Consider the following 23,216-nt stretch of genomic DNA (forward strand, 5'->3'; position numbering starts at 1 on the left):
CAGAATGTAAAATGTCTCTTCTTTCTTGTTTGTTTTCAATATGAGGTGAGTGAGACGTAATGAATGATGACAATGAATTAATATTGGCTCCTCATCTCATGACATAATGTCTTTATTTTGAAAGCATTTTTTTATTCCATAGAAGGGCTATTTTAAGTCACATTTGCAAGCATTAAAGGAAACGTTAAGCACCTGATCCGAAGGAAGTCCAACTCATTACAAGTGCGAGTACCGGTATGTTGACGGCTTATCGTCTTGATGATTACACGCCCACTCAAACCTGAGGCCAGCTTGAGGTCTATTTCCAGACAGGAAATCAGCAATTTGTCGTTTAAAATAGTCCATCAGAGTAGTGCACAAAAATCGCGGGCGTATAATTGGAAAATTCATTCATACGGCGTCGTCCCCTACGGAACAGAAGTGTCTTGGATAAGAAAAAAAGATAGTGCAAAAAAATCACAAAATGGATGATCCAATAGACGTCTCAGTGGTTAGAAAGTCATTTCAACATTTCACAATGATTGACTATTCAGTGTTCGTCTTAATGTTAGGCGTGTGCACGGGAATAGGGCTATATTTTGGCTGTGTAAAGAAACAGAAATCTGCGCAGGATTACTTGATGGGTGGAAGGGATATGGGCATCGTTCCTGTTACGTTCTCTTTGGTTGCAAGGTAAGCTTTTTAAACACATCAGATCTTATTACTTATTTAGCCCTGCTAAGCCAATTAGCGGTATCTCAACTAAGCCAATTAACGATATCTCAAATAAAAATTAAATTGTTTTTGTGATACCGCTAACTATTCGGCTAGGATGGCAAGATTCTACATTCAACGAATTCATGTAAGTACTAGAGATGCAACGGATAGTTGTTTGGCCGGATACCGGATACCGGATATCCGGCCTGGACACTGGCCGAATATCCGGTATCCGGCCGCCGGATATTCGTCCGGCGGAACTCGTAGGTAACATTTCGGTTTTTCAGGTGTGCATTCTGAAGGTTTGACCTGTTTCCAAGTAAACGTTCGCGCGGGCTCATTTCTAGGTTCGAAATGAGTGCGCGTGCAAGTCAGTGGAATGATTAAATTGTTTTAAAATAATAAAAAAGCACGATTATGACTGTGTCTGTTTCTTAAATCCAATTTGTTTACTCCGAAATCAAGCAATGTTACTATCCGGTATCCGGCCGGATAGAAGGCCACTATCCGGTATCCGGCCGGATAGTAAAATAGTGGCCTGATAGGCCGGATACCGGATAGTTACCGGATATCCGGTGCATGTCTAGTAAGTACCTAGATTGTCAGAGGAAACTTCTTCATATTTATTTTTGAAAATTCTGGAAAGTCTGTACATACTGAAAACTTCGCTGTTTTAATCGAGTACATTGATTTTAATGAGGGAGTCCAAATTTAGAAGACCTGCTCTAAATTTGGAAAACTTTTATCGTATGTGTTGAAATTATTAATTAAATTACTAAGATGCTATAAGAGCGGAAAGTACCATCAACAGCTTCATAGTTATTGTTAATGGGAACTTCGGTGTTACGTTACACTTACTATTTATTAAAAAATTATCACACTAAGATACCTATCTATCGTATATCGTAATACGATAATTAATTGTTTTAAGAAGTGATAAAGATCTCTAGATTAAATATAATCCTCTCCTATGCGTAAAAAGCGTCATAACTACGTATACTGTCGTTTAAAATATATATTGTATTTTAGGCGAGGATGACTGCTAAATAATTATTGAAACTCGGCAATGATTGATTAGCAGCTTGCCGTAAAATTAAAAAAAGGGTATAAACAGAATTATGGCTTTGGTTTCAGACCAACTAAATTTTAAAATCCTAATTTAACAAGTATGCTACGAGATGATAACATAACAACCTACACACAGCTAATATTTACTAATTATGTAACTGACTTATTAAGTTTTACTTTTAAAGTCAACAACTTGTATAATAACACTTAAACGCAAAACAATCAAATCGCAGCATCGTTAAAGCTCTCGCTCAATGGCTTTTGTAACTTTAGGTACCGTTCTGCTGCAACTTCGCTTGCAAATAAATACCTCCCTCGAAGCAGGTATTCGTCAACTGTTTTATCAATTATCTGGCCAAGCCCCGATTTGATCGTTTGCATTACGGATCGTTTTCCTACAGTACACTGTAGGAAAACGTCATCTGTTTTCGACTTATACTAAGTTTGACTAGGACTATAGTTCGTTTTTTTTAGCATTAGAAATTAGGTAAACAATCTTGATGTGTCTTTTAATTGAAAAACACATTTTAAAAATAAATTACGACAAATATGTAACAATTATGAATCTAATACGATCATTTATATTCTTCTGCTTTCATAAGTAATCGTTACTGATTTTTAAAAAGCGTTTTTCAATTAAAAGACATGTCAAGATCGCTTACCTTCTTGCAAGTTCTTTCTAATGCTAAAAAAAACGAACTATAGGTAAACGAAACGCTGTCTAGCGTAAGTTGCGTTCTCGCGTGCGAGTCCAGTACTTCGAGAAGTCGCGCTTGATGTAAAGAGTAGCGTGCGAGAACGCAACTCATGCTAGACTTGTGCTAGACTGTCTGAGAGTATGGACGCTTTGGAGTTTGATTAAGTACCACATCTATACGTACTAAAATATCTTACAGCTTTATTTCAGGTATTTCCTTGCTGGGTACACCGACGGAGCTATACTTATACGGGACATCGTACGTCTTTTTCCTTATCGGGGCCTGCCTAATGTCAGTCGTCATCTCTTTTACTTTCATGCCAGTATTACACGATTTGCAAATAACATCGGCTTATGAGGTGTGTACTGTTTTGATTTTCTTTGGACTATTTAAGGTGACATTCGGACGACATCTGCAGCTGCATTACTGTTGCAACATTACAGCGGCAGCGTTCACGCGGCCCTCAGGCCTAGGGCGGCTAGATATATTAGAAGCGGCAAATTGTGACTAAAATTTCGCTGATAAAAGCAAGAATAACTCAAATAGAGTCGATATGATGGGTGGTGAGAAAGGGATGGCTACAGGGCTTGGGACTTATTAGGGCGGCAAAGACTGCAAAACCGCCACTGCAGTGAAATTGACAGTGACACCGGCCGTATTAACGCCGCGGCAGTAATGCAGTTGCAGTTTCCATCCCAATGTCACCTAAAGATGACAGTCCATTTCCAACGACAGCTGCATTACTGTTCATTTTACTATGGAAATTGACAATGACAGCGACGCGTTCAGTACCGGTAGTGCGGCTGCGGTTAGAAATGGAATGTTACCATTAAGGTTACAATTTGCATTTGCCACGCCGCATTGCTGTCGGCTTCATTTTACTATGGAAATTGACAATGACAGCGACGCGTTCAGTACCGGTAGTGCGGCTGCGGTTAGAAATGGAATGTTACCAAGGTTACAATTTGCATTTGCCACGCCACATTGCTGTCGGCTTCATTTCCCACGAAACATCACTGTTATGTCAATGTCTTCGCAATTGGTCGCAATTCGAATTTAACTTGAACTGTACAAATATGCATTATTAGAAATATTAGTTAATTACGATCCAACGATTTCGAAATGCTCTTCTGATTTGTTCCTCTTTGTTTTGTTTAGGTGTCTTCTGTATAATTGTATGTTAAATGTGTACTTATTTATTTCAGTACTTAGAACTTCGTTACAACAAGCGGGTTCGATTATTTGGTTCTATCATATTTAGTTTTTATTTGGTGAGTAATAGTTCAATAAAAAAACTTAAATTCAATAACAAACATGTATTTAATGAAATAATGAACTAATGAATTTAATTAATGTCTGATTTTTAAGTTGTGATTAAATTATAATTATGTTTTTAATTTTAGATGGCGTGGTTACCCATTGTAATATACGTGCCGGCTTTAGCATTTAACCAAGGTGCGTTGCTTAAGTGTATGTCCCTAGTAACTTCATCTTTTAGGTATCATTAATTCCGGGAAATTAATCTTTTAGTAAGTGATGCATTTTGAATCATGCTTTTGTAACGCGAATTCATTATAATGTCTCCTGTCCGTTGCATTTCAGTAACCGGTGTCAATATCCATATCGTCACACCAATCGTATGCTTTGTTTGCATATTTTATACATCATTGGTAAGAACTTTTTTATTACCTAACTGACAAAACTAACTGTTAAATGATCACTGTATATCCTCCTAAGGCCCAAGGTCCTACATATAATACTTAATCATTTCGATGAAATTTAAACCGTATTAAAATAGGAATAGAGTTGCAACATATTTAAACCGTATTAAAATAGGAATAGAGTTGCAACATATTTACTCCTTCACTGCAATCTAGACTCAAATAGCTACGTTATTGTAGCTATGAGTCTTCTGCGAAGGCAGAGACGCTTAACATATAGATTTTCGTACATTAACCCGCCTGTTGCTATCTCTTTTTTAATTAGGTAAGTAAAAATTAACTGGTTTAACTTATATATATATACCTAAGTTCAATTGAATTGAGTACATACTCAATACCTCATAGAGTTGGTACATACCTACCTACTCTAGCTATTTCCTCTCTTTAACATTATTTCATTATTTAACAGGGAGGTTTAAAAGCCGTGGTTTGGACGGATGTGATACAAACTATAGTGATGACTGGCGCTATGATTTTAGTCATCATTAAAGGGACAATCATTGTTGGTGGCCCTGGCGAGGTCTGGCGACGGAACTGGAATACAGGAAGGATAGAAATGCCCTCGTAAATATTAGTTTGTTTGTCCGTAACCTCCTGATCTGATTTGATCCTGAATCTGGAATCTCATGTTTTCTTAAATCCATACGAATATTATAAAGGTGCGAAAGTGTGCATGTCTGTTACCTCTTCACGATTACCGCTCAATGTCGTGGGCAAAAGCTAATCAAAAGCGGGCTAAAGGTAGCACCAGAAGTAGTATCGGGGTAGTAGTGGGTTATCATCATCATCATCTCAGCCATAAGACGTCCACTGCTGAACATAGGCCTCCCCTTTGATGGGGGGTGAATGCCATAATCGCCACGCTTGGCAGGCGGGTTGGCGATCGCAGTCGAGTACACCGAATTTAAGGGACGCTGCTGCCCGTCCACCGGTGGTCTTGGACGTAGTTTAAGGACATACCCGGGTCCGGGTAGTGGGTTATACATAATTATAAATCTAATGGTCTACCACTTATCTCAGACAGTTGGCAAAGATTTGCGGAAGTTAAGTACTTACTGGGATTTTGGGACTAAAACTAGTTTTTAATATATTCGAGTTTACTTAACATAATGCAAATCAGCTTCATTTAGCCAAGTTTTCAATCAATCCTGCTGACCATAATAACTTCTTACCATCCGCATCAGGCAAACTGTAGGCTTATCTGACCTATAGTAAATACCCACTTTGCCTTACCCAAAGCATTTTTTCTACCATACTTAATTGGTTAAATTAACACGATTTTTTTTCAGACTTCACTTTGATTTGACTGATCGACATACTATTTGGTCCGTCTCCATTGGGTCCATGTTTTATTGGACTGGCAATATAGCGGTCAATCAATCTATGATGCAGAGATTCCTGTCCCTACCGGATTTAAAGTCGTCAAAAAGGTAAGCAAATATCACCATGTTGAAAAATTTCATATATAGTAGTATACCCTATAATGGACGTGGAACCAGTAATGGGACAAAAAAACATAATTCCTCTAAAATAAGTATCTAAAAGTAGTTTATAAACACTGGCTGTCTATTATCATAAATAAGAGTCCTAGAGCTGTTTCAGTTTGAAGTTTCATTAAATTTGGTTGCTTTTTAAGAAATTGGCGTCAACCCAAAAGTTGTCGTGTCACTGAAAAAAAATACCACTACGAATTCTTAACAACTTCGCTAAGAGAGGTGAGTTAATTTATTAAATTTTAATTAATTAATACTTGATGAAAACTAGAATGTGATTTGTTAAATGCATTTACCATGAGATAAGGTATGCAACACACCTATGTTGTGACTCTGTCGTAGTCAGATCGTATAATCCGCCGTATTACATTACGGCTAGCCGTTTTCAAAAACAGGGGCGTTTTGAAATGCGGCGGTTCGACGATTAGCCGGAATGTCACTGCGATACGTTCTTCAATAAGGCGGCCCACGTTTAGCCGCTTCGTACATTGTAGAGTGACCAGTTCTTTCGGTCGCCTACGTAACCGGAGTTTGACAATGTTTGCAATTTAATTTATTTCTACCATGGTCCCACCGCACTACATGTGTTTCTTTTCCAAAACATTTCCTTCACGACTTAAATAGACGGAGCCCCGCAAGCGGGGCTCCTATTTCTGGGCGGTTTGCCCTTCGGGCATCTGAAGTTACCTAACGAACCTAACCTAATTACCTACCTACGCTTTTTTCCCCAAAGTGTAATGTTTTCACGGACGTCTCACTTAATCAATTAAGGTTAGGTTCGTTAGGTAGCTTCAGATGCCCGAAGGGCAAACCGCTCAGAAATAGGAGCCCCGCGAAGCGGGGCTCCGTCTAGTTAAGTTGCGAAGGAAATTTTTTTTTGAAAAGAAACAGTCCGACAAACTCCAGATTTGATGGACACCCCAGCGTTTGTCAGGCAGCGCCACGAGTGTTAAAAATGGGAACTAAAAACTGTCAAAGTGGCGGCTAATGACTCGCTGTATTACATTACGGCTAGCCGTGTTGAAGAACGTATGGCGCCGAATACATTCCGGCGGATTCTCATTCAGCCGCATTCAATACGGCTAATCGTTAAACCGCCGCATTTCAAAACGCCCCTGTTTTTGAAAACGGCTAGCCGTAATGTAATACGGCGGATTATACGATCCGACTGCGACAACTCCACAGATGTAAAAAAATAGTGGTATTTGGCCCAATCCCATTATAGGAGCTGTAAAACTGCGTACCTCCTATGATGGGACAATTGACAGAATGATGCTTGCCATGCCATAATTTCATGTTTAAACAATACAGAAGTAAAATGTAGTTACGAAATATGTCAATCAGGAGGTATTCTCGGACTTCGGATAAATTAATATCGTTTTTCTAAACTTTTATTTAACTTGCCCTGTTAGTTAGTGTGGGTCCAATCTTGGTAGCTGAAATTGAGCCACTTTTCGATTTCCGATTCAGTTGAAATTTTGTGTAAGTATGTAATTAAGTATGCAAATCGAATGATAATGCAATATTATGATAACATGGACCTAATCTGACGATGGAGACAGGAGGTGGCCGTGGGAACTTTATCGCGATAAACCCTAACTAATTGTGTTTGGGTATATTAGAATTGTCTCGATGGATCTAATAAAATAATAATTGGCTGTGGAAAGAAAAATACATTCAACGATAAAAGCTTATACCAAAAATTGATTTTTTTGGCATAACTTATTCCCCATTTCAATATTTTATACTGATAGAGCAATGTCCATTATAGGGGGCCCATTACTGGATCCACGTCCATTACCGGGGGCCCATTACTGGAGCTTTGGTGTCCATGACTGGAGAAAAAAAGCATAGTTTTAATTTGTTAAATGTGTGGAAACTAGTTGCAGTATCTTTGGTACAACACGCCTAAAACATGAAAGACGGACAGGACTTTCATCTTTTAACACGCTAAGCGGTAGACCATTTACATGTATAAGGGAAATATCATAAATACTCCAAATTTCCTCTTAAATGTCCCATGACTGGTGCTGTTACTAATAATTTGAAAATATTAAACTATAAGGTAAGTAATTGGAATATTGGCTGACTTTGGCTGTAGGAATTTACAGCTAATGTTCACATTTTTTTTCTTTTGACAAATTATCATATTTTTATAGCTATGTTTTTATTATTTTTCAGGGCAGTTTGGGGTTTCCTAGGAGGAATAGCACTAATAGTGTTAATCTGTGCCTTCAGCGGGATGCTAGCATACGCTAGATACTACGATTGCGATCCCCTGGACTCCAAGCTGGCTCTGGCCAAGGATCAGATCTTGCCGTTGTTGGTTATGGACGTCCTAGGAGAATGGAATGGCTTGCCTGGTATCTTTGTTGCTGGAGTGTTTAGTGCAGCACTCAGGTTGGTCGAATATCCTTCTAAGCCACAGCCATACAAGACAAAAGTCCAAAATTTGCCAGTGAAGTTTCAACCTATAATGTAGGAAATATTGTTATTATTAAAGCCTTTCTTATACGACCTGAGGTAAGGTCTTTTTGGTTAAACAGGATTCGGTAACTTCCCTCTAAGATTAAATGTTCTCTCGCTTCGATTGTTTCAGTTCGCTATCAACTGGGCTTAATTCAATGTCTGCTGTGGTTCTGGAGGACTTTTGGAAACCGTTTTTCAGGCAGCCTTCACACAAGGAGACACAAATACTTATGCGCGCCGTGGTTGTAGTTATTGGATGCGTATGTGTCGGTATGTAAAAATTTTGATTATCTGATTGATTTCTAACTATGTATAAAATACAGTTTTTTGTAAATAAAATTTCGCATTGTAGGGCAGGCTTTTTATGTAAATACTTAAGAGTGAAGAATAGCTTTGCGATCCTTGGTACTTTTTCTATGAAGCTCCATTTAGGGAGAAAACGGTTTCCACTAATTAATTCTAGGTTTATAGGTTTCCCTTTTTTATGCACTGCAAATTTTGAAAAAATTGATATCATATAAACCCAGTTTTTTATTGTGTCAATAACATACTAAAAAATCATGGAGAATTAAACATATTTAGAAGTGGGAAAACATTTTCTCTTTTTGTATGGACGAGTACGTGCTTATCTCTTAATTTTGTAAATTAATGAAATCGCAATGCATGTTTTAGTAGTACTGCGTGCTATGTTGTAGTATACAGCTGTGTTTATTTTTTATAGGCCTAGTGTTTATTGTTGAGAAGTTGGGATCCGTTCTACAATTGTCGATGAGCTTGTCATCTGCATCAATGGGCCCTCTGACTGGTGTATTCCTCATGGGTCTGTTCTTACCGTTTATTGATTCTACGGTAAGTATATACCTACTGGAGTCCTTTTCTAGGTAAGTATAATGAAAATAAAGTAGTAATAGAACAATACGATGTAAATATTTTCTAATTTGCGTTTCCTGTTCTCTAAAAAGTTTAGAGTCGTTATGCTTTTACTGGATGGTGGCTTGCACATGTACAAGGCTTAACTTAAGAAAATAACAAAATGGTTTGGTACCTGCATACGCGCGATTCGGCAATTAAATGAATTAGAGATTCACTATATAAAGATATGTGACGTTCCATGGTACCATTGCCCCGGCTGAATATTGGAGCGGAGTTAATAATAGCGGAAGCGCCAGCCGCCATAAAGGTACCTTTGCCATGGAACGTCACATATCTTTACTATTTCATATCTAGTGAATGTCTAATTCATTTGCCGAATCGCGCCGATAGTTCGTTTATAACATTATATTTTCCAGAGCGCCTTGAGCGGGGGGGTGTTTGGTCTGCTTACTTCTTGGTGGGTGGCTGCGCAGGCGCAGCTCGCGCAGGCGCGCGGCTCCCTGCGTTTCGAGGAGAAACCCCGTTTTCTCCACAACTGTACTTACACCTTCCCCGAGAAAACCGTACTGGAGGCGACCGAGGAGTAAGTGCTGATTTAGACGATGCGAGAACTCGCATGCGAGTTTCATACCATTGCGGGTTTTGATTGGTCGGTTGAATTTGACGTAATCAACAGTCCGCAATGTAACTAAAATCGCATGCGAGTTCACGCGCCGTATAAATCAGCCCCAAGTCTATTTACATCTATTTACATTTTAATAAAATGTAGAAATAAAAAGTAGGTATGGCCCTTTCGATCTCTCTTTTAATAGAGATTTTAATAATTCTAGGGGAGGGCTAAGTATGTCCAGCAGTGAACTACTATAGCTTGATGATGATGATGATGAAGTTATATTGCAATTATAATGATGACGGCCGTTATTAATAAACTTTTTTCAAATTTCCAGTGAAGTGGCCTACTTATACAGGATATCGTACTTTTGGTACACTGCATTCGGATGCATCGTAACCATAGTCGCGGCCTGTCTCATCAACCTCTGGCCGCAGAAGAAAAAAGAAAAACACTTCAACGAGCTGAGACTTTACGCGCCTTTCATAAGAAGATGGATTGCAAACAAATATCAGGTATATCATTTTGTTAGCCGGTTAGCTAACGTACAGAAAGGACAAATCCTATAAAACCGAAGTTTGACAGCGATTTAGGGACGTATCATGTGCTCCATGCTATCGGTTTCTAATGTATGGCACTATCCCTTTCGGCTACATATTTAGTATTGTCAAAATAAAAGTGATTATATTATCTGTGGTCGTACGCGCAAGAGGACGTCAAGTGCCAACCCTAAAGCCTCCTCCACACTCGTGCGCGAATCGCGGCGCGAAGCTGCGAACGCGAGTGTGGTGTCGATTTTCGCGGACAGCGAAATCGACTCCACCCACACTCGCGTTCGCGGCTTCGCCCGCGATTCACGCGCATAGTCTGGAGGGGGCTTAATAATTGCTCGGAGTAATGCCGAGCCGAACGGAGCCGTGTTTGCCCAAAAGGAGTGTGTCCCCACTGCCGGTGCGTTGGATAAATACTTCCCCCAGGGATCTCCATACCGATCCATGTTGCGGTACCTTTACCCAACGAGTACCTACATAAGATCATGACTATCGGCCCAATTCGAACTTTAAGATAATGGTATTGGTAACATTCCATTTCTAACTGCAGCTGCACTACCGGTACTGAACGCGTCGCTGTCATTGTCAATTTCCATAGTAAAATGAACAGTAATGCAGCTGTCGTTGGAAATGGACTGTCACCTTAAGTCAGTTAATAGATCTAGAAACGATATGGATTAGATATGTCAGTGTCATATGTGACGCTTCTTCTAACAAAAACGTCACTTTTTTTCCAGTCAATTTTGAGACAACGCGTAATTAAATACATTTACAGTCACAAATATATTGTATAGCTATTTCTTAGATAGGTACTATGTATGTTTTTATCACATATGTATGACTATTTCTTAGCGAACCGTCAAATGAAACGGACTATCGGTTTTAAATAATGTATTAATTTTTATTTCGATGAGTATCGTTAACGTTTTAGTAATTTTTCAGGTAGGTATTTTTATTTATTCACTTCTAGCAGGAAAGAAAAAGCAAGCAAACAGTATCTAACACTAGTAACCAGGAGTCACCTTTATATTACTTAGACAATATATTAGTCTCATACAAAATATCAAGCAAGAAGCAATCAATTCCACTTCTGTGTTCAATGATTTAGCAAATAGGTGGCTAATTCGAACTTATATACCTACATATCAGACAGTTATTGAAAACCGTGTCAATTGCCGACAATAGATTATTGGATTATAATCGCATTCTATTGTTATTACATTAAATTTTACACCTTCCTGTGCAGATCCGATTAGATTATGTTATCAAACATATAGTACGTCATAAACTAAATATATCTGTTTCTAGAAATATTGTTGCTTGGGGTAATAACCCTTAGAATTACTTAAAATTATAAGAAATATTTATAACCTTAGAGTTCGAAAAATGAAATCCTTGGCTTAAAGTAATGTACACCTATACCTGCCTATACTTACGTTTGAATGAATGCTTGAATATGAGTAATAAAATAATAATTATTATATTAGAAATTAAGGTAAAATATATAAATAACGAGGCTGCCGATTTAATTTTTTTTTTGAGTCTTTGTACTGACAGTAATTATACTTAGTTAATTTTTGTTTATTTATTTCAGATTAAAGTGAACAACGGGGATGTCGAACTACACAAGAGATAAAATTCGTAAAATTATACTTGGTGTAAATAAATAAGCTTTACATGATAATAGGAACTTTATTATTGATAATTTGTACAAAATGTGCTATAATATTATTTAAAAATAGTTTTATTAATCACATGATTTAGTACGGGTAATTTCTTGCTGTGTCTGCTCTGAAGATGCCGAGCCTGTAAAAAAACATTTGATATGTAGCATAGGTACATCAATTTCATTTGTTTCATAATAGTACCTACATTACGATTCAAGTGCGAAAAGTGGAAAATCCGCAAGGAGTGGCGATAAATTGAAACACGACCGAAGGGATTGTTTTAAATCGACACGAGTTGCGAATTACCTAGGACTGACATTATTGCATAAGAATGCAGCAAAAACATTCCACCTTTTTTTCTATACCTATACTTAATCAATTTACGCAGCGGCCAGGAACGAAAATAATTTTACGCTTATATGGTGAGACCTACTAAACGTAAAATCAGTGTACTCACTGTTCTTTATTGATATCTCCATTGCCCATTGACTGAAGTTGGCCGGTACATCTGCCCCTGCTAGCATCTCTCTGGGTCTCGCACTCGTTGCCTAATAGATGGTCATACTTGACCGTGGCAACCATGTATTCCCAGGCTCTCGAGTGTGAACAGCTGTTGAGCCAGCAACCAGGCATGCTTGAGCCCCCGTTCGGGTAGTGGTCGGAGTGGCCGCATGGGCTGGAGTAGCCGTACATGGCGGTGTTGGTGTGAATGACCTCGACGTAGCGGGCGTCGGTTGGGACGATGCGGTTGTTGTCGCTGCCCCAGAGGGGACCGGCCGGGTCAAGAGCTAAACAAAAAAAAAAAACAAATATTTTTTGCAGTTAGGCTGATTTCTATCAGAGATACGCTAGGTTCTGGATCAGCTAAACAGAGAGCAAGATTAAAACTACGATAGCATAAGACTAAAGGCCAGTTGGACCACCCTTTTTTAACAGAATGATCAACGTCACGCAGGAGATGTCTATGAAACTTCTCATAGAATATTTAGCGAACGCTTTAACCCTGACAGATGGTTTAGTGTAACCGACCCTAATTCTACCAAAGGATTGCTAAAGGATGGATTACAACACACACATATCCATAATTGCTCTCATACGCTCATGACGGTCATCGCCAGTGAAAACGCTAGGAAAATTTAAAGAAAATGAAATACTGGAGGGAAATTTCGAAACTCGGTCCCAATGTAGTTTTCGGAAGTGTCAAAATTGTGGACATTTATATACATACGAGTATATCACCTATATTTTCATAAGTTTTAGGAACAGAAAACAATCAAACTCTTGTTGAGAATATGAGTTTAAAATCACCTGTGATCCTTTTAACTTGGCCTTGCAGCTCTCGACCCGCGTTGCCCATTAAATGTCCTCCAAGACTGAACCCAACCAAGTGCACTTTATCCAGCGAGAGCCCAAAGCCGTTGCTGAGCCAGCTGATGAACTGGCCGAGTCCACGGCCGACTGCGGCGACTCCATTCTTCGCCGTGATGTAGTTGCGATTGGCGAGGATGCTCCAGTCCAGGACGATGACGTTCACGTCAGCCGTTTGAAGGAAAGCTGGAAGAGAAATACGTTCAAAACGGGTCCAAGCGAAGCTCTATACGGATGATATACTTTTTTTAACCTCTCCCTAAGCCTTAGCTGCTGACCTAATAGAGACTTACCTTAGTAATAATGCGCTAGTGTGCGAATGTGAAGACATGATAACAAAAGTAAAAATGTGAAATTCTGAAAGTCATGTCTTTACGAACCCTACATAAAAATGAAATTTATAATTTGTTATGGATCCTTTAGTCGTTTTAGACGTATACCTAGCTATGGGTTACCTTTCAGTAGAAGCAACATTTTGTTTCTTATTCAAAGTTTTTAAGTGTCATAGTCGATTGTAGAAATTCAACTGATATCAAAACGATCAGAAGGAAAGATAAAATATGTAAATATAATAAGTGTCAAACAATAAAACATGAACGGGCCGGGTCCGACACTTCGTTTTCTACATAAAGCATTAAGTAATCACTGAGGCTCTGAAGTGACAAAGTGCGGACCCGGAGTGCCGTCCCGGCTCGCCCTTTCTAACGTGAGGCATCCTTACCTTCAGTGAGTTGTGCGTTCATATTATTTCCACCATGACCATTCCATCCATGAGCTAGGAAAACGGTTTCCTTTCTCAAATCAAAGTTGGACTGCATCACACTGTTCACGTCTCCATCCAGCAGCAATTGAGCCACGTGAGGATTTGCCCTGGATGAAAACAAATGGTAATTAACACTGGTCAAAGTTGCACAGAAACCTTGCACAGAAGGGTGTTGGACCTTGGCCTATACAATTTTTACTTCTTGACTTAACTTTTACTTATTGTTTTATCACGCTGACTATTGCTATTTTTGAGGATATTATTCTGATGTCAATTAAAATCAGTGTGGTAAACCCCGGTATTATTACCTTTAGGGAACAGGGAAATATTTATATTAACTTTTGCAATGTTTGATGGTACATACCTAAGTGGATGCATAATTTAGAATTAATTGGTCGAGTCGTTTGAAATTCGTCAATGGAAATTATTTGTTTATTTATTTATTATACAAGAAGTTCCAACTTTTTTGTTAAAGACAATGCTCTACAAAACTACATAATAAGCAGATATTGTCAAAAAAATTTACTTCTCAAACTGGTTAAGAGGCAGGGCACCGATAGTTGCATTGTACTTTAGATTGCGGCATTTGATTTATCGATTTATTTATTTATAAGGTAGATACAAATATTTATCGATTGAATTCGTTGCGCCTAATAAGAATAACTTAGCCTGTAAGCCTGTTTCTAAGGTCTGTAGAGGCCTTAATACTCGTCCCATCCTTGCAATTCAGCCAGGGTTGCCAACTAGTAAAATTTTACCGTGTAAACAGCCAGTAGCCGTTGTTATCTGGGTTTCGCGCGTAGTCTCGGATGAATTCTTCGTCGACGGGCTCTAGTGCGTCGACGAGATGGAGTACGTTGTCCCCGTCGTCGCTCGGAAAGAGGAAGTATCTGTCCCCATCCTGATAACCCTCAGTAAGGTCTCTGATGACGCTCGCAGACGTAACTGGCAAACATTGCAACTTGAAAGTTTTTTACTTAAACAAATTATACCTTTCCGTAATCGGGTACCATAGGTACTTAAGCACGTTTAAGTCACTTTAAAGTTTTTAATTTGACAGGTAAGTTTTTGTAAGCAAACGAATTTTAATATAAACATTTTTAAATAGGTAATGATACTTTTTTTTTAGCTTTATAGCTATGAAGCCCACTTAAGGTGACAGTCCATTTCCAACGACAGCTGCATTACTGTTCATTTTACTATGGAAATTGACAATAACAGCGACGCGTTCAGTACTAGTAGTGCAGCTGCAGCCAGAAATGGAATGTTACCATTATTGTTCTTAAATGCTGTAACTAGTTTAACTATTTTGGTGAGGTTGCATTATTTTGAAAATGGAATTATTATTTTTCACCACACCTCGTAAAGGTTCACATTATTCTTCAAAAACCGATGAGAAAGTTGCATTTTATTCACAAGAGTGGCTAAGTAAATTGACTACTCGTATTCTGCCCTACTAAGCCAAATAGCGCTATCTCAAAAGAAAATTCATAGCTAACTTATAGGTACTTTAGTTTCTATTGCAGTTCCATTTTCAAAATCATTTGTTTTTGAGAAACTGCTATTCGGCTTAAGGAGGGCATAAATTGTCCATGATAAAATGCTGCCAAACAATCAGTTAATATTAAATTACCTGCTATAGCGACGGATATCAGGACAAACCACTTCATTTTCACGAAAGCTGATAGAAACTACGACTAGGTTATTCCATTTCCATTGTTTTATAATTACAGTAGTACCTTGTTAATTAGATTATCTATTGATTATCGATGTTGATTAAATGATAACATGACGAATGTTATTTCTTTTGTAAAGATTTACGTAGGTACACTGTAGAGCTCTAGCCAAGTTTTGAATTGTTATTAATTTTACCTTACCTTTAACAGTGGCGAATTTTTTGTCACAAATGCCGCCCCTAATATCTTGTCGCCCCTAAAATCTTGGCCTTAAGGTGGTTCTCCTTGCTCGAATTTCATACAAACTTATTGGCACCCTAGCTCCTATTATATAGGGTTTCTTCACTTGTATATGTAATGTTTGGGTAGTATATATATTTCTGTCTTCGCTTAACGTAAAAATTACTAGATTTTGATTAAAATTATTAAGAAAAAAGCCTTTGAATATTGGTAAAATTTTGCCCCATTGCTTGTTTGTGTGAGTGATGCTTATAGTGTAGGTGTAATTCTAACATGGCGACTTCATTTGACAAGCAATCATTTTTAATTTATCAAAGGTGTAATAGATGGCACTTTAAAACCGCAACACAGATTACCTGTGTATTTTGTTTTATTTTCACTCAATAGAGGGAGATATATTTAATGCACAAAGCATGTTACGAGTATACTCATTTAAGAGTCTCCTTTCTGATATAATTTCATTCCCAGATTTAATATAACTTAATAATTATTACACAATAAAATACATTTATATAACTATAGGTACATTTAATAGAAAGGTCAGTCCAAATAATCATTCGCGTAACGGTCGTCCACCAAAAAGCCTTGTGAATTCTGCTTTCGTTTCGGCAGAAATATAAATGTTCTCTGGAAAAGCCTATATTTATTGTAACAATGATTTTTAAACTAAAATACCTAGCTATATTTTCCTCAAAAATATATAGGTATGTGGAGAAAAATGTCATCTTCTTGTAAATAAACAAGATTCTATATGTTCTGCTTGTGCATAACAATAACATTAGTAGATTGTTAACCAAGTGATCATTTCTTGATGATATTTTTTCAAAAATGTTCCCTTTCACCCGAGTTAAACACTCTACTTTTCATTTCGCATACGAGGAAAGTAAAATGCATGTGTTTTTTTAAATAAATTTTTATAGGGTAAACCCTCCAGTGAATGAACACCCCCCAGTGAATGAACAAAATCAAGTGTTTTGTCTAAAATAAGAAATATCGCAATTTCTACCAGTTGTCGTATTTTTTTTCTTAATAACTCTACTTCCTATGCAATTTCAACCCCTGTTAAATTTATTTTCGACAATTTCGACCAGTTTGAATGTGACTGGCGTTTGAAGTTTACATATTTCTGGTTTTGAAGTTTTGTATGCAATAATTACATCCCAGATAAGAATAGTGTACGTTTGGAGCAACATATGAAGTTATTTAATGTTTACCTGTACAAAGTTTGGTTATTTGGTTAGATTAAGAGATAAACATTCTATAAATGTACAGTTTGTCAGCGTATTATGTGATTAAGTCTTTATTTTTTATAGTTCCAATACTGGCTTTTCAAATGTTCTGAAACCAGTAAATGAACGGTGTGTTCATTTACTGGTGTCATCTAGATTTAATTTTTTTTCTATATTTATATGTAAACGAAATGGTATTGAGCTTGTCTTTTGTGCAGTGGCGTAGCTAGAGGATATGGCCCCCGGGGCAGGCACCAAATTTGCGCTCCCGCCCCACAAACGAAATGAACTACAAAAGGGTTACTTTTTCTTATAAGTTTACTTTTAATTTAGACAAATACAGTGTATATGTGTTTTTTAGTACATCGGTGGGTAACATGTTTACGACCCATCTGATGGTAAGCGGTCACCGCATCATATGGACGTCTACCTACACTCCAAAAGTGTTACATGCGCGTTGCCGACCATTTTAAACTTATGCACTTCTTTTTTGGTGATCTCTATACTGTAGCCTCTCGAGAAACGGGAACTTATTCAACTTATTGTGGAATGAGCTCCCTTTTTTCGACAAATTTCCTCCCGCCCGCTGTGAAAGGAATTCCTCTTAAACCGCAGAGTGCGCGTGCGCGACCATTTAGGTTCTAGGATGTGAGGATAAACACTCTGCCTATCCTAATACAGCGAGCTGTGCAGTGATGGCAAGCTGTCACCGTTGGCAACTAGGCAGCATGTCAAACAATTCTTCAGACAACAGCTCATTGTACTTATCTACGAGCAGTAGAGAACATCCTGTATCCGGTATACAGGATGGCTAAAAAATAACTGCATTCCCGTTGCCAGGGAGGTTTTGGGTTTATAATGAGCAACTTTTACTATGGGACCAACCCCTCAGTCGCGAAAAACAAATTTGGCTGGTTCATACATTTTGGTTGGTCCATTTTCTATGGGAGGGTAAACTTTTTTTTGCGATTTCGGGGTTGGTCCCGTAGTAAAAGTTGCTCAGTATAATCCCAAAACCTCCCTGGCAATGGGAATGTAGTTATTTTTAACCAGCCTTTATAGGAATCCCCGGTACCTATTGTCGTCCGATAGACATACCATAGTACCATAGTGATAGACATGTCAGTGTCACAGATATGCAGCAGCAGCTATTGGAGTAGGTTCCGTCTACTACGGCTCATATGCGCCTGCCGGACAAAGGGCTAGCGATCCATTTGCATAGGTAGTCTCTTGGACAGTCCATAAGATGGTAACTTCCCGCCAGGAGACCCCTGAGGGAAAAGACGCGCTAACACGGAATACAACTCTTGAAGCACTCGGCCCGCTCGCCTTATAAAATGAAAGCATAGCAACTCCCACCGAATATCCCTCTGCTTGATAGAAGTTTCTGGCATAGAGTATTCGCACTGCGGGATGGTGGGCGGTAGGGCGCTATCGTCGTCTTTCAAGGTCGAGTTCGAGGCAAAAAAGAGTACCTAAAAGATCGGCTTTCTCTTTTGAGCTGTGGGCCAGATTACCATCTGCATTTCACACTTCACAGTGGTGGTAAATACGACTGACAAAAGTTTTCCTGCTGTGCCTTTGGCAAGGCGGAGAGGTAGTCTTTAGCCCATTTTGGCGCCCCCCCTTGGACGGCACGTGCCCCCTCCAACCCCCCCCCCCCCTAGTTACGCCACTGCTTTTGTGATCCTGCATAGAAAACGATTCTGATTCATTCAGCCAGTATTGGAACAAACAAAATTTCTATAGTTCAATTACTGGATTTTTCATACCTATGTATGAACAATACAAAATTTGGGGTGTTCATTTATTAGATGTCTACCAATTCTATATAATATGAACAATGCTATGACAAGTTTATTATTTTAAGCATTATTTGCTCATCCTAACCTTTTTTCATCAGAATATGCTCGTTGTTTCTTGTTTTAAAGATTGATTCTCTTTATCTTATAAATATGTAATAGGTTCTGGTGAATAACCCTCATTTTATTATATTCTAATTTATTTGAAATCAATATGGAGGGGTAAAAAATATATGAACGCTTTCGCTATACATACTAGAATAGAGCTGGAAATGGTGTTAGTGTTAAAAATGTTTTTAAAGCTGATTAAAAAGATCTAAATGATGTTCATTCACTGGGTTTTGCGGTGTTCATTCACTAGTTTTTATGTTCATTCATTGGATTTTTGGGTAGTTTTTGATAAATTCTGCTATAACTCAAAAACTATGAAAGTATTAAAAAATCGCAGAAATGACTTTCTTATTTATTAAATGAGGATTAATTACATTGCAGATAATTATTGAAAAAAAAAAATAATGCTAAGAAATGATTTTTCAAACTTGGATAATTCCATAAGTGTTCATTCACTGGAGGTCTTACCCTAGTAGGTATTTTTGAGAGTAGGTACTGCAATTAACAATATGGCCAAAAGTATCGTTATTTATGGAATGGGGAGTCAAATATCAGAATGGAAATTGTATAACAAATCCATTTATACCCAAATTTCAATTGCTTATTGTAAAAAGAATAATAAAATCGTACCTACTTGGAATTGGATCCTAAACTGCTCTAGTGCAGAAGTATCATTTCCTGCACACCTTTTACAACAACAATGACCCTCTTTCATAGCATGAGAAATGAAACGGATAAATTGTGTTTTCTTTGCATTAGCATTTTTCTCTCGATAATTTAATCAATTTGCAACATAAGTAGAAGGAAGAATCCTCATATATCCATAAATATCAAAATATAAAAGGACATACATTTTCAGAAGATTTCCCCGTGCGACGTTGCCAAATGGTTTAAAGTACAACATGCTCGCAACGTTTGGATGTCAATAAGTCGACAATGAAAAATTATATTTCAAATCAATTCAAACTTGATATTTTTGACAGTAATGGGTTACTTAAATAAGAAGGCATTTTTCGCCCGGGTCTACTATGGTCAAATGGTCTAGTGGCTTTTAGCTATTGAGTATAAGTCTAACAAGTTGAACAAGCATGACAGGGTTCAAACCACGAACAAAGACTCATTTCTTTTTGTATTTATTTATTTATTTTATTTCATCTTTTTGGTAATTTTATATGCCTTATTTTAAAAGTTATTATAAGTAAATGTGTTGTAGGTATTTGATTATTTCATGTAGGTATATCATTTCAATAAAATTTTGGAAACTTTTATTTTATACCTGGTCAAGCAATTCTTGTCAGTAAAAAAAGGCACGAAATCCAATTGTTCTATGAACGATATCCCTCCGCCTACATTTTTCAAATTTGCCGCCTTTTTCTACTGACAAGATCTGCTTGACCAGCTATACTTCGTCGATAGTTGACTTCTTATGTATATTCTGCGATCCTAATTAGCCTCATGCATGACTTTTTTTAAATTATTTTAATCATTATTTATATCCTTTGAAAACCTTCCCATAATATTATTAAAAAATAATTAAAAAATAAAAAAAAATTGGCATTGTCGGGGTTTGAACCATGTATCTTAGCTACAATCTGATTTTTTTCAAAATAGAGGCTATGGGTGCCACGAGCACATGACAGTTGATGGTCGAAAACATTAGTTGCTTCTGAATGCCTTGTAATTCTTAATCGTTGCTCAAACAAGAATTTATTATTTAATTTCCAATCTTTTTTCAACAATAAACATTTCATCCGTTGCGCCCTCTAGGTTAGTTTACTGTAACATTACGAATCTGCTGACATTTGACACTGACTTTAAGGTGACTTTAAGTACGTAAGTGTGCGTGAATGCAAGAAATTGCAATATTTTGCAGTTGGATTCCGATAATAACGAAATGAGACAAACGAATTATTGAGATTAACGAATGATAATAATGAAATTTGGAAACTTTTATTTTATACCTGGTCAAGCAATTCTTGTCAGTAAAAAAAGGCACGAAATCCAATTGTTCTATGAACGATATCCCTTCGCCTACATTTTTCAAATTTGCCGCCTTTTTCTACTGACAAGATCTGCTTGACCAGCTATACTTCGTCGATAGTTGACTTCTTATGTATATTCTGCGATCCTAATTAGCCTCATGCATGACTTTTTTTAAATTATTTTAATCATTATTTATATCCTTTGAAAACCTTCCCATAATATTATTAAAAAATAATTATAAAATAAAAAAAAATTGGCATTGTCGGGGTTTGAACCATGTATCTTAGCTACAATCTGATTTTTTTCAAAATAGAGGCTATGGGTGCCACGAGCACATGACAGTTGATGGTCGAAAACATTAGTTGCTTCTGAATGCCTTGTAATTCTTAATCGTTGCTCAAACAAGAATTTATTATTTAATTTCCAATCTTTTTTCAACAATAAACATTTCATCCGTTGCGCCCTCTAGGTTAGTTTACTGTAACATTACGAATCTGCTGACATTTGACACTGACTTTAAGGTGACTTTAAGTACGTAAGTGTGCGTGAATGCAAGAAATTGCAATATTTTGCAGTTGGATTCCGATAATAACGAAATGAGACAATGTTGAGTTGAACATGTCTCGATTTGGATGTAGTATTTTTTATAGTTTTCGCACGTATCAACACATCTTATGAAACTTTGTATTTTGGGAGAAATAGTGAAAATCCACAATTCGTGCACAGTGACGCCATCTTTTGGCTGATAATCGGCATCCCATCCCTAGACATCCACCTTAAGGTAAATCCGCCATTGGCCTTTAAGAATACTTTTCTAGCTTCTCGGTGAAAGAAAACATCGTGAGGAAACCTGTATACATCCGCGAAGGTGTATGTGAAATTCCTAGCCCGCATTGGGCCTGCTTGGAGACTATACATAGCACAAGCCCTCTCGCGCTTGAGAGGAGGCCTGTTATTTATTTGATAATTATTTTCAGCTTTTGAACAGTCTGAATGCCGACTGTATCGTGTCGTACACTAATTGAGTAGGTACCTGCGCCATTCGTTCAAAATCTAGAACTAACCGCTCGATTCTGAAAATGTATTAGATCTCTACTAGACCTCAACAAGTTACGATATAGATAATTTAAAGATATTTGTAAGATAGATATGTCAAATTTGACGTTTCCGCGATTCTGGAGGTCCTCTTGAACGATTTCGACAAGTTATGACTTAGATATCCAAGTCACATCTAGTCGATATCTAATGTAAATCTACTTGATCTCTATATCGTTTCTAGATCTTGTGATTATCTCGTTTCCCGAATACGCGTGTATGTTTGTGCAAAACTAATAAAAAATATCTTTGCTCTTACTAGAGTAGTATTTATTAATCACGTTATAATTCAATTATTAACAATGCTCTAGTCTAGGGTCATGTGAGGTAAGAGAAACATGGTTCATTTACTCGGGGCAAGACTAACAGTATGAGTATTCCATACATGTGTTACTCTTACCCCAGTGTTTGACTTACCTCATCTGACCTTCAAGCTAAGTTAGCATTACTGGTTTAATCTGTTCTATTAGTATCATCATGTAGGTATTATTATTTCAGGGATATATTGGACTTGGACGTAATTTTACTTGCTCTTAAAACGCTAGTTTATCATATTTTTTTTGGTTTTTACCGTCGTAGGTAAGTAAAAGATAAAGAAAACACCTGTTTGAGGAATACTTATCTATACGATGATGTCTAGGTTGCGGCCGCATGTTACCAAGTAAATAATTTATTTTTAAATGCGCAATTTACATGTAAAATAGACAAAGACATATTGGGAAATATTTCATTTTCTGCTATATTTTTATTACATTTCTATCGTTCTGTCCGTGAGGGACAATACCAATGATTTTAAGTCTAAACCTAAATTAGGCTGAGGCATTGATTGTTCCCAGGAGAGAGGCTGAATTATTGCGCAAAAAATGCGCCTGCTCGTCGGTCGCCACAGACCCAGACTAGTTTGGTAGAAACTTCTTTTAAGTACTAGTTTTTTGGTGTTTCTCTGTAGTATTTCTCTTTTGTAGAATGGTGTTCAGCTATTTACATACTTATATTGTGCTTGACAATTCAATTCAAGACAAGAAGGTCAAGTACGGGTTAAATACGTAGGGAAATTAAAATTAAGAGAAAATAAAGGAAGATGGAAAGCCGCATATGCTTGT

The 23,216-nt window shown here is 37.4% G+C and overlaps 2 protein-coding genes across 4 annotated transcripts; one reads left to right on the forward strand and one right to left on the reverse strand.

The window, feature by feature from the left end:
- The first annotated feature begins 205 nt into the window (after positions 1-205).
- Positions 206-11,863, forward strand: LOC134679979 (sodium-coupled monocarboxylate transporter 1-like). 3 transcript variants are annotated; one of them, XM_063538941.1, is made up of 13 exons: positions 210-672; positions 2,661-2,820; positions 3,668-3,733; positions 3,866-3,917; positions 4,065-4,132; positions 4,593-4,747; positions 5,473-5,613; positions 7,858-8,076; positions 8,276-8,415; positions 8,867-8,994; positions 9,435-9,601; positions 9,966-10,143; positions 11,774-11,863. In XM_063538941.1, exons 1-13 carry the CDS (start codon positions 464-466, stop codon positions 11,813-11,815), a joined length of 1,725 nt encoding a protein of 574 aa, XP_063395011.1. In that variant the 5' UTR covers positions 210-463; the 3' UTR covers positions 11,816-11,863. The 3 variants fall into 3 exon arrangements, with proteins under 3 accessions (XP_063395012.1, XP_063395011.1, XP_063395013.1); XM_063538943.1 differs by having other exon boundaries at positions 536-672; positions 2,672-2,820; XM_063538942.1 differs by lacking the exon at positions 11,774-11,863 and having other exon boundaries at positions 206-672; positions 8,867-8,965; positions 9,966-10,106.
- A 27-nt stretch (positions 11,864-11,890) lies between these two features.
- Positions 11,891-15,651, reverse strand: LOC134679988 (pancreatic lipase-related protein 2-like). The gene is made up of 6 exons (XM_063538956.1): positions 15,611-15,651; positions 14,736-14,922; positions 13,936-14,084; positions 13,155-13,400; positions 12,304-12,634; positions 11,891-11,985 (listed from the first exon to the last, which is right to left on the reverse strand). The coding sequence occupies exons 1-6, from the start codon at positions 15,645-15,647 to the stop codon at positions 11,940-11,942; spliced, it is 996 nt and encodes a 331-aa protein (XP_063395026.1). The 5' UTR covers positions 15,648-15,651; the 3' UTR covers positions 11,891-11,939.
- Positions 15,652-23,216: the final 7,565 nt, after the last annotated feature.

This window comes from Cydia fagiglandana, chromosome 3, assembly GCF_963556715.1.
Source record: "Cydia fagiglandana chromosome 3, ilCydFagi1.1, whole genome shotgun sequence".
Classification (NCBI taxonomy): Eukaryota; Metazoa; Arthropoda; class Insecta; order Lepidoptera; family Tortricidae; genus Cydia; species Cydia fagiglandana.

What these genes read in the sequence shown, in the direction of transcription:
- LOC134679979 (XM_063538941.1), top strand. Translation starts at nt 464, where the DNA reads ATGGATGATCCAATAGACGTCTCAGTGGTTAGAAAGTCATTTCAACAT. An exon ending in AAATAACATCGGCTTATGAG is followed by an intron (nt 2,821 to 3,667) that starts GTGTGTACTGTT and finishes TATTTATTTCAG; the next exon opens with TACTTAGAACTTCGTTACAA. An exon ending in GTGTTTAGTGCAGCACTCAG is followed by an intron (nt 8,077 to 8,275) that starts GTTGGTCGAATA and finishes CGATTGTTTCAG; the next exon opens with TTCGCTATCAACTGGGCTTA.
- LOC134679988 (XM_063538956.1), bottom strand. Translation starts at nt 15,647, where the DNA reads ATGAAGTGGTTTGTCCTGATATCCGTCGCTATAGCAG. An exon ending in GAACGCACAACTCACTGAAG is followed by an intron (nt 13,401 to 13,935) that starts GTAAGGATGCCT and finishes TTTCTCTTCCAG; the next exon opens with CTTTCCTTCAAACGGCTGAC. An exon ending in GGAGATATCAATAAAGAACA is followed by an intron (nt 11,986 to 12,303) that starts GTGAGTACACTG and finishes GTTTTTTTACAG; the next exon opens with GCTCGGCATCTTCAGAGCAG.